General features: G+C 34.4%; 1 protein-coding gene across 1 annotated transcript; it reads right to left on the reverse strand.

Annotated features, from left to right (window-relative positions):
* Positions 1-3,336: 3,336 nt before the first annotated feature.
* LOC127864629 (gastrula zinc finger protein xLCGF3.1-like) lies at positions 3,337-12,529 on the reverse strand. Its single transcript, XM_052404483.1, has 3 exons — positions 11,423-12,529; positions 10,900-11,118; positions 3,337-9,074 (listed from the first exon to the last, which is right to left on the reverse strand). Exons 2-3 carry the CDS (start codon positions 10,958-10,960, stop codon positions 8,221-8,223), a joined length of 915 nt encoding a protein of 304 aa, XP_052260443.1. The 5' UTR covers positions 10,961-11,118; positions 11,423-12,529; the 3' UTR covers positions 3,337-8,220.

The raw sequence follows: 12,529 nt of genomic DNA on the forward strand, positions 1-12,529 counted from the left end.
ACACTTCTTATTAAATATAAATATAATAAGTCAATTAATTAAACACAAAATCACAATTGTTCACACATTTTTATAATAATTTGTACTTTTCACATTTTACAGATCACATTTCACTAAGTAAGGATATACAATCTTATACCAAACAATGTGCTTGATAAACATATTAGAAACAAAAAATCAAAAACAAGAGAAATTTTCTAAAAACCAAACATGGCATTTTAATTGCTCACGTTTCCAACAAACTTTGATAGAAACAAATTCCATTTTTATATGGCAAAAAAAATCCTTTGAGATTTTTTCTTGTTAAAAAAAAACACCCTAAATTTTTCAAGAACACACATACGAGAAGAAAACAAGCTTTTTAAAAATTCCAACATTCTCATGAAATGAAGAGAAAAAAATGCCATGGGAAAATGAAAAATGGGAAAGGCTATTTTGAACAAATAATGTTTAAAGAAAAAAATGGAATTAATTATATAAAAACCATTTTTAAAAATCTAAAAGAAGCATTTTTTAGCATGCTTTATCTGAAATATGAATATATGAAAGGAACAAGAGCGCCGCATGACGGAGCAATATACGCCCGATTCGTGTGCCATTGGAGATGATACACTGATGATTGATGTATTTGTTTTGGAAATAAGCAAACAAAACAACAACAACTTATATAACTGATATATTCATATATATGCATTGATATCAACTTGAACTAGAGCTTTGTCACTGAATGTGACTTATACCCCCATACCACTTTGACGCAGGATAAAAAGTTGTTTAAAAGTTTCGGATGAATACAATTTGAATTAGAGTCCGGACAAAGTGGCGCCGTTGAAAATGCACTAATTGACCCTATGACCTAGTTCTTGACCCGACATGACCCATATTCGAACTTGACCTAGATATCAACTAGATGCAACTACTGACCAAGTTTGGTAAAGATCGGATGAATACAATTTGAATAAGAGTCCGGACAAAGTGGCGCTGTTGAAAATGGACTAATTGACCCTATGACCTAGTTTTTTACCTGGCATGACCCATATTCGAACTTGGCCTAGATATCAACTAGATGCAACTACTGACCAAGTTTGGTGAAGATAAGATTTATACAATTTGAATTAGAGTCCGGACAAAGTAAAATGCACTAATTGACCCTTTGACCTAGTTTTTGACCCAGCATGACCCATATTCGGACTTGACCTAGATATCAACTAGATGCAACTACTGACCAAGTTTGGTGAAGATCGGATGAATACAATTTGAATTAGAGTCCGGACAAAGTGGCGCCGTTGAAAATGCACTAATTGACCCTATGACCTAGTTTTTGACCCGGCATGACCCATATTCGAACTTGGCCTATATATCAACTAGATGCAACTGCTGACCAAGTTTGGTGAAGATCGGATGAATACAATTTGAAATAGAGTCCGGACAAAGTGGCCCCTTTGAAAATGCACTTATTGACCCTATGACCTAGTTTTTGACCCGGCATGACCCATATTCGAACTTGGCCTAGATATCAACTAGATGCAACTGCTGACCAAGTTTGGTGAAGATCGGATGAATACAATTTGAATTAGAGTCCGGACAAAGTGATGCCTTCCGCCCGCCGCCCGCCGCCCGCCCGCCGCCCGCCCGCCAAGGGGTTTCACATAATACGTCCCGTATTTTATACGGGCGTATAAAAAGGTTCCTACGATTATAAAAGGCTATTTTGAACAAATAATGTTTAAAGAAAAAAATGGAATTAATTATATAAAAACCATTTTTAAAAATCTAAAAGAAGCATTTAATAGCATGCTTTATCTGAAATATGAATATATGAAAGGAAAAAGGTTCCTACGATTATAAAACTTCAGTTTTTACTAGTGACCTTATACCAAAACTGTATTATTTCAATGAAAAGTGTAATTGGATAAATTACTTCAGGTGCCATATTCTATATATGACACCCACCAGTGTTCGACAAACAATTGGCACTCCAGCGGACTAAGCTATGAGACTTAAGGGTGCTCCTCTGTGGAAATTGACATTTACAAATCAGGGCCTTATTCTTTGTGGACCAAAAACATGTGACGCTTAAGATTACGTTTCTGACTAAATCGTTCAAGACAAACACTGCATTCAAATGGCTTTTCTCCAGTGTGGACCAACATGTGATCCTTAAGATGACTTTTCTGACTAAAATGTTTATCACAAAGACTGCATTCAAATGGCTTTTCCGCTGTGTGGACCAACATGTGACGCGCAAGAGTACTTTTCTGAGTAAATCTTTTATCACAAACACTGCATTCAAACGGCTTTTCCCCAGTGTGGACCAACATGTGAACATTAAGAGTACCTTTCCGATTAAATTGTTTTTGACAAACACTGCATTTGAACGGCCTTTCCCCTGTGTGTGTTAAAATATGACGATCCAGATGAGAATTTGTGTTGAATGTCTTCTGGCAATAATGGCAAGCAGGCCTATCTGAAAATAGAAAACAGAAAAGATCACAATTGTGCAATTGTCAACATGATACACCCATCTGAAGTTGTTGCTGTTTTTTAGAAAGATTGGAGGAAAACAAGTCTAAACTGATTTCTCTCCTGCAATATGTGACAATGAAATGTGATCTTGACCTTCAACCAAGGACTTTTTTCCTGCCTTTGCCACTTTAGCACAGTAAACTCAGCAAGTTCTGTTACTTGAGAATCCTTTTTAGACCAAAATCAATGTTTTGTACTAAGACCTTTTATTGTGACTATTGTCTAAATTGTGATTGTCTTTATGGTATGTGTCATTGCGTACGAACGTGCCGTGGTCAGACATTCTGCTGCAGGACTTCTGGTAATACTCACAGACGAACCGCTCTGAAATAAATCAGATAAATTTCTTAATTGAAAGAAATGATATATCAAAGAAAAACAGAAAATTGCCCAGTTTTTGTTGGTACCATACTTAAGTGTTGTATTTGGGATAGCTAGAAGATTGACGTATAATATGAAAGAAATATGACATTGAAAAGTACAGAAAACTGCACAGTTATTTAGTGGATGTAAGAGAAAACAACTTTTTCCCCAAAATATTTCAAGTTTTCATCAGCAATTGGTCACTTGCCTTTATTAAAATGCCAGTGGATATCAACAAGAATTACTCTGCTGATGTTACAAGAATTGCATTTTATCTATATTTAATAAATGAAAGCTCATCAAAAACTGAAGTGCCCATATTTTCATGTTGAATCTCAACAAATGTGAGCAATTGGTGTAAAAAAGAAAACAGGGCACAAAGTGTTAGACCACAAATGGGTATATTTCACAACTTAATATTTTATAAACACAAGAATCAAGCCAAACTTTGAAACAAACACTATTTATTTAATTTAAATCAAATAAAACAAGTAATTACACAAAATTACAATTTTTTACACATTTTTATAATAATTAGTACAGTTCATATTTTACAGATCACATTTCACTAATTAAGGATATAAATTCTTAAACCAAACAATTTGCTTGACATTTAGGAAACAAAAAAATCAAAAAGATTTTTCTAAACCAGAGATGTGTTTGTCAGAAACACAATGCCGTCCTGCGCCGCTTTGATTTATTTTTAAAAAAAATCCCCACCCCAACCCCCATAACTTTTGACCCAGGGGTAAGATCAAAATTCCAAATCGTGCAGGGTCGCACATATGCTCATAGCTACCATGTGAGAAAGTTTCAAGGTTCTAGTGCTTATAGTGGAGGAGGAGATAGTGGTTAGGACGGACAGACAGACGGACAGACAGACGGCGGAGATAACCACAATATCCCCACGCTTTTCAAAAAGCGTGGAGATAACAATATATTTTTTCTAGACACCGATATAGTCTATGTGGTTGTTTGCAGAAACAGTCACCTGTCAGATTCTTATGATTCTATCAGTGATCTTGTATTCTCTGATTAATAAACCACATGGCATGGTATGTTTGCATGGCAAGCTTTCAGTCCAACTGTAGAGCCTAATGTCAATCATGCTTAGGCAGTGCCAAAATAATTTTGTATTATGCATCGCTTTATTAAAAGCTTAATAACAGTAAGTAAAGGAATTATCTCGAAAGTTATAAATGATCCTATATTATAAACACACTATTATGTAATGTTTGGAATAAGACAACAATCTAGGAATAAACTGTGTTTTTTCCAGAATGCATCATATGAAGTTTTACCTGTTGTATAAACAAACAGACTAATTATAATCAAATAGACACTTGCATACATAATTGCATCTTTTTAATTGATTTATTAAAAAACTATGAAATGATACAAAATACAATCACTGTTTGAAAAAAAGAGTCTTGGAAACGTGCTTATGATCTTAAAATTATTGATAAATAATTTCCAAAACACATTTAGAATATAAAGTACAGTTTTGTTTGAGAAAATCTTCAAAATGATCTACATTCCAAGATTTATGTCTTATTCAAAATTGACATCGTAAGTGTTTAATCAGTATCATGCAAATTAACAAATATTGAATTATTTCAAGACCCTGTAAATGTTTTTTGAAAAGTCTTTTAATTTTTAGTTCTTTTATAATTTTACAATGGCTACAACTTAATAAATAAACAAGAGCTGTCTCCATCGGAAGACATATGCCCTCAAAAAATGCTTTTTCAAAACCTAAACGCAGATTTCGAAACCTAAACGCGGACCTAAGTTCAAGTTCAAAGACAAAGGGGTCAAAATTTGTGTGCGTATGGAAAGGCCTTGTCCATATACACATGCATACCAAATACGAAGGATACATCTGAAGCGACATACAAGTTATGAGCATTTTTCGAAACCTAAACGCAAAAGTGCGACGGACTGACGGACGGACAGACGGACGGACAGTCTGTCTGCTATATGCCACCATACCGGGGGCATAAAAAAAGTTAAGTTTTGATATTATTTTTATTTTTATTAGTTTTGAAGATTATTCGGAATTTGTTTTTTATCTCCAGAAACTTATAATTGAAATTATTTCTTAATTGTTTTCATAGACTATCCATTTGATATTTGCTAACATATCTTTAATATGATTACATAGAGTGAATCATTATGGAATCTTGTTTTGATATGAAGTTCCCATTTAAATTACATATTTTTTGTTAATTGTTAAAAACATGCATTAAATACTCCCACTGTGAAATAAAATATATCAAACAGTTCAACCAGCTTTTATTACTGACCACTGATATTAACATCTGGCAAACAGCACAGTGAGAGGGTCAGTAAGCTGAGTGGTAAATAGTTACACACTTCAATCATCAATATCTAGATCCAGTTGTTCGATACCTGGGTAAATTTTAACCCTGGGATAAATGTCAGATGAATTTAACCAAGGGTTAATTTTTTGGTTAAGTGTTGTTGCATCATGTTGGTTAAATTTATCCAGCGCTTTGTCTGGATAAATTTAACCCTGGTCTAAAGGTTGGTTAAAATTTATCCATGTAAACAAACAAAATAGCGGAATTTTGTTTGTATCTTAATCCACGTAAGAATCGCCAAAAAAAAATTAATGTTGGGTTATATGACGATCAAATGCGGAATCGATATCGGTTCAAATGAAAATGTTAAAAGAATTTGTAATTTAAATGGCGGAAATATCGAACTTCTATAAAGCATTCCATGCTTATATACCATGCTTGCTATAACGTTTACAAATGGCAGGTTCGAAAAAATTCGCTTTCTTTACACTCATGATCGCGTTAAAGGTTAATTATACACATTTTCATTGGCAATTTATTTACAGAATCACGAAAAATGCCAAATACAATACATAAAATACATACTTGTTTCAATGATCTATTAACATTTAATGGATTAAATATAACTGATTTAAAATTTACGATTTTATAATGTTATTAAATCTTTTTTCCAGAACACGATGTCCTATTTATAGCTTGACGACATGTCGGCCATTTTGCTTTTACAATGGATTATGGGTTATGTGTAAAAGTTAACCAGTGGATAAATTTACCCAACATGGATAGTAATCCAGCCTGGGTAAATATTTCCAGAACGCATTTATCCAGCCTTGTTAGTTACCCAGCTTGGATAACTTTAACCCGCGGTTAGCGCTAACCAAGGGGTTAAAATAACCTAGTGTACGAACAACTGGGTCCCGGGGTCTAACAAATTCTAGAGCAGCACTAAAAATAGATTGGGAAAAATGACTCAGCAGGTTAAACAATGGAGACAGAATTTCATGAAGATTGGGCAACTGAATTAAATAAAACTAGAGTGTTAACATGATTTTACTATAGCCGTATAAGGAAAAATACCCCGCCCCATTGGAAGCCATGTTTTTCAAAAACATAATTATTTTCGAACTCATCCAAGATATCATTAGACCAATCTTCTGACCAAATTTCATGAAGATTGGACAATAAATGCGGCCTCTGGAGTGTTAACAAGGTTTTGCTAAAGCCATATATAGCCATATAAGGAAAAATTCCTCGCCCCTGGTGGCCATGTTTTTAAAGCAACAAAAACCATTTTCGAACTCATCCAAGATATCATTGGGACAAATCTTCAGACCAAGTTTCTTGATGATTGGAAAATAAATGTGACCTCTAGAGTGTTAACAAGGTCATACATTTCAATATGATTTAAAATAAAACTTAAGAAGAACATGTGTCAAAAAAAGCAAAATAAGCGAGATATTTAATTCTGAAATCGAAAATGTCTGTACAGTTGAATTCGCCAGAATGTTTATCATGCATGTACGATGTGAATCTTAATTTAGTTTAATGTTGTTTTTAAATTCCTGCATCGATGTCTATTCATACAACACACGAACACTAACTCTGATCCTAATAAAAAGACGAATTCTTCGGTTATTGTAGAAAAATATGTACGAAATATCTTCTTCATCATCAGCTTGGGGCGCTAATTTGTCTTAGCTGCATTTTATGAAATTCGTCTTCAATATTTTGCCTATTTTGTGTTATTGTTACATGTATTTATCAATATATAACAATTTAACACATATAAAAATTGTTTAGTCTCGCTTTAATTGTTTGAAAAAAGAATGCCATATTGTACAGAATCATCAAACAATAAAAAACATATTTAAAAGTTTGCTATCTTCCAGAATGTAAAACTATCATTTATAATTAATTCCACTTAATCTTCTTGTGCTTAAAACAAATATTTTAAAAAGGGAGACAACTCTGTCAATTCAACATAATTTTTAATTTGCAGTTACTTCCCTTGACATGAAAAACTATATAGTGTTCAAAAGCTGTTATTACTATATGAATAAAAGGAAAATGACCCCCCCCCCAGCGGCCATGCTTTTTTACCGATCCAAACCATTTTCGAACTCAACTGTCATATCCATAAAACACATGTTCTGACCAAATTTCATGAACATTGGACCAAAAATGTGACTTCTAGAGTGTTCCCATGTTTTCAATATATACATATAGAGAAAACTACCCCACCCCTGGCGGCCTTGTTTTTTTCACTGATCTGGAGCATTTTCGAACTCGTCCAAGATATCAATGAAACAAGTGTTTTGGCCAAGTTTGATTGGGCCAAAATTGTGACTTCTACAGTGTCCACAAGGTTTCTCTATAGCCATATTTGGAATACTGCCCCGCCCCCTGGTGGCCATGTTTTTCAACGGACCGGAACCATTTTTGAACTCAACCAACACATCATTTAGACAAACATTTTGACAAAGTAACATGAAGATTGGGCATCAAATGTGACTTCTACAGTGTTCACAATGTTTTGCTTTTTTTTGACCTAGTGACCTAGTTTTTGACCCAGCATGACCCAGTTTCGAACTCAGTTGATGTATTAATGGGACAAATGTTCTGACCAAGTTTCATGAAGATCAGACAATAAATGTGGCCTCTAGAGTGGTAACAAGGCAAAATGTTGATGACAGACGAAGGACGAAGCACGACGGACAAAAAGCGATCACAAAAGCTCACCATGAGCACGTTGTGCTCAGGTGAGCTAAAAACAGTAAATAAATTATCACAAACAAGCATTTTATGGCTTATTCTACAATTTGAATATGTTAAAGGAAAAAGGTTCTTAAGTTTTCATAACCAAAGTTTTTTCAGTGGCCTTATACCAAAATATTGGTAAAACAATGAAAAGATTAATTGAAAACATAACTACAAGTGTCATATTGTGTATCTGTCACCACAAGTGTTCCACAAACAACAGGCACTCCAGTGGACTAAGCTTTGACCCTTAAGGATGCTCTTCATTGCTGATCATCTTTGACAAACGAAGGCCTTCTTTGTGGACCAACACTGTGTGACGCTTACAAGCACCTTTACAATTAAATTGTTTGTGACAAACACTGCATTCAAATGGCTTTTCCCCTGTGTGGATCAACATGTGATCCTTAAGGGCACCATTCTGACTAAATTGTTTACCACAAACACTGCATTCAAATGGCATTTCCCCTGTGTGGATCAACATGTGACGCTTAAGGTGACTATTCCTACTAAACTGTTTATCACAAACACTGCATTTGAATGGCCTTTCCCCTGTGTGGATCAACATGTGATCCTTAAGGTGACTTGTATTAATAAACTGTTTATCACAAACACTGCACTTGAATGGCTTTTCCCCTGTGTGAACCAACATGTGACGCTTAAGATCACCTTTCTTATTAAATTGTTTTTGACAAACACTGCATTCAAATGGCTTTTCCCCTGTGTGGATCAACATGTGATCCTTTAGGTGACTATTCCTACTAAACTGTTTATAACAAACACTGCATTTGAATGGCCTTTCCCCTGTGTGGACCACCATGTGATCCTTAAGGTGACTTGTACTAATAAACTGTTTATCACAAACACTGCATTTGAATGGCCTTTCCCCTGTGTGGACCAACATATGATACCTAAGAGTTCTTTTCAAATTAAATTGTCTGTGACAAACGCTGCATTCCAATGGCTTTTCCCCTGTGTGACCCAACATGTGACGCTTAAGATCACCTTCAAAATTAAATTGGTTGTTACAAACACTGCATTCAAACGGCATTTCCCCTGTGTGGACCAACATGTGATCCTTTAGATGATCACAGACAACCCTCTCTGAAAAAATAAAAATGAAGTACATCAAGTAAGCCATAGTCACAATTATTAAACCATCTAATAGATGTTGTTGTTGTTTTTTCAAGAACAAATTGTAAACAGGCTCAAATGATTTCTCTCCTACAACCTTTGACTTTTTAATGTGACCTTGACCTTCAACCTAGAACTTGCTTCTTGCATTTTGAACTTTATCTCAGTATACCTGTAACAGTTGTAATTTGATCATCCTTTTTAGGACAAGACTATGTTTTGAACTTTGACCTTACAAGGGGACAATTGTGTAAATGGTAACTGCAATTGTCTGAACAGTCATAGTAATTCTACAAATGATTTTTTACATCATTATCACTTTGGTAGTACTTATATAGCTCATATACTTCATATGAATATTTCACATTGCAATAATTTTATGTTTTAATAATTATAACCAATATACCAAAATGGTTGTTTGTTTCAATGAATAGTTAAATTGAGCCGTGTTCTTGGAAAACCGGGCTTAATGCATATGTTTAGTATTATCCCAGATAAGGCTGTGCGATAAACACAGGCTAATTAGGGTCCACATTTTCGGCCTGGACTGGATTTTTGTTTAGAAGAGACCAAAAAATTTATCAAAGCGGATAGTCTAATCAGCGTGTGTGGACTGTGCAGTCAGCTTGTGTGGACTGTGCAGTCAGCTTGTGTGGACTGTGCAGTCAGCTTGTGTGGACTGTGCAGTCAGCTTGTGCGGACTGTGCAGTCAGCTTGTGTGGACTGTGCAGGCTAATCCAGGATGACACTTTATGCATTATTCCCCATTGTCCTAGTCCAAATTTTTGACGCTCTTAAATATTAAGCTACTTTTTATATGGGTAATATTTGGAGCGTACAAAGGGTGAAAGACCAATTATGTGGTGGGAATTTTTTGTTCTTTGTCTATATTGCTGAGCAATTTAAATCCAACCACTATTCAATTTTTCAATATCTCTCGATTCGCTCGCTGTGTAGATATAAATCGATAACACGACCTCGATGTAAAGCATCTGGTTTAAAGTGGAAGAATAAACAGCGTAAAATACAGTTTGCTTTCGTCTGTTGTGGTGCAGCGCGTTACATAGTAAACCGATGTTATACTTTTCTGGATTAATTTAGCATTGCTTTTTTTCTAAATTGACAATTAAAAAGTTCTGAAATAAATTACATCTTTTATTTTTATACTGTACATAAATAATATTGATACAGATCGTACAGTATACCGTCCTTTGTAACGTAGAATGTAAGTACATAAAACAACACAGACAGACGTGCGAAAAAGACATGCATAAACACTTCCTGAAACTTAGAACAGTGAATAGAAACTGCACCATATCTGTTTTGAACATATGCTTATTAAATCGACAAAGTTTAGCATACTAGATCTAGTTACGTAAAATTCGGTGTTAAAAGCTCATGTTAAATAAAATTACGCGTACACGTTACACCGTAATGCCTTCTTCTGATTGGTTCATATTTAAATCAGTTTCATGACATGGCTACAGGTCAGTGATTGTTTTGCGATGTAAGCAGAAGTTTAACTGAAGAATTTATGCCTTTCTAACTTCGAATCGACAATATTAGATGTAAAAATGAACTTCTGAATTAAAACTGAATGAGTTGGTAATGTTATTTTGCAATTTTACGCAAATTGATGAAAATTTAAACTTTCTGGTTTCCACCACAAAAAAGGTCCTTCAACGATGAGACGTTCCAAAGAATTTAGCCCATATGAAAAGTATCTCTATATTCTTTGCGCGTCTTATAAATGAGACTACCATTGTCCCAGAATGAGGCTCATTTACTTACAAACCTTTAGGAGTGGTCTCCCTTCTCTGTTGCAGACCAGTGTCCTGCTTACACTTGGTGTCCATATGAACAAGGCTGTGTTTCTGCAGGGCACTTTGATGAGTAAATCTTGTGTGACAAATACTGCATTCAAACTGTTTTTCCTCCTGGTGTATTAGAACATGGCTAGCCGGTTCAGATATGCACTTGAACGCCTTCTGGCAGTGATCACAGACATTCCAGTCTGAAAAGGAAAAAAACTGAACAGATAACAAATGTGTAATGATTAAGGGCTTTTGAAAAATTGCAAAATTCCTCCATATCATTGCTGTAAAACAAAACATCTATTGCACTGTTGAGGGAACCAAACAATATTTTTGTCCTGTGTTTAAACTCTCAAATAACTAAGTGTCCGATTTCGTATTTCCAGAGAGTGTTGCACTAAAAATTACAATTATTAGTTTTTATTATATACCTCTTTAATGCTTTTTACAAAATACAGGTTGTATCAATCGTTGAAATAAAAAATTCCGTATTACGCTACTCACTGTTTCCAATTCCGTATTACCATACTAGCCAGACTACTTTGACCCATTTTATGACGTCACATTACGCGCACCGAAAATAGAAATATTTTATATTACGAAATATATTACGTAAAACATTGTGTGACGTCATTTCTGTGACGAAACACAATGGTATTATCTAAACACTCTTGAATTTAAGGACATGTCGGACGTGGTGTTTTTTAACAGTAAACTATTTGTTAAAAACATAGAACGAATTCAAAACGTATTTTGGAGTGTGTGTTTATCATGCATAATTGTATATTTCCATAGGAATACAATAAAATAGTGTGTTAGAAACTAATAGATAATAGAAGCTAAGTTTCGATAAAGACATGGAAGATAGAAGTTGAAGTGCATATCGTTTCAACCTTTTTGTTATAAACATCGGATCAAAATTTAAAGTTGTCAACTTAATTGTTATAAACATTGGACAACACAAGCCACTCGAGTGATACAAACTCTTGGAACAATTGACTAGCGTAATATTCCGTATATATTGATTAAAATATCACGAATGGTATATTACATTACTTGAAAAAAAGTTGTTGAGTGTTCACATTTTCAGTATATTCGGTAATAAATTTTACTGGGTATGTCTACCGGGTAACTACCAATTAACTATAAATAACGCCAGTAGATTGATCATCATCTTCACATGGTAAACCCAGGAATGCAAATTGTGCATGCATAGTGAATTGTATATATTTTATATATAAAATGATCAATCTACCTGCGTTATTTATAGTGTTTATATTGTTATGTCAACTATTTTCGCAATGTACTTTCGATTTCACATCGCAAAATTTTATTACCGAATATACTGAAAATATGAACTTTTTTCAAGTAACGTAATATACCAGTCATTATATTTTAATCAATACTTATAATTGTAAAAAATACGGTATTTTACAACTTTCCTTTTCTTTGTCGTCGTGGTTGACAGTCCCTTTAAGGGAGCTTTTGTGTTACAAACATTTGTGACACACGTCACATTTAAACGGCTTTACATCTGTGTGGACACGAATATGCCGTACAGGGTCAGAAATCCCACTGAACACGATTTCTGGCAATACTCGTAGACAAACC

The sequence above is a fragment of the Dreissena polymorpha genome, chromosome 1 (genome assembly GCF_020536995.1).
Source record: "Dreissena polymorpha isolate Duluth1 chromosome 1, UMN_Dpol_1.0, whole genome shotgun sequence".
In the NCBI taxonomy this organism is placed as follows: domain Eukaryota; kingdom Metazoa; phylum Mollusca; class Bivalvia; order Myida; family Dreissenidae; genus Dreissena; species Dreissena polymorpha.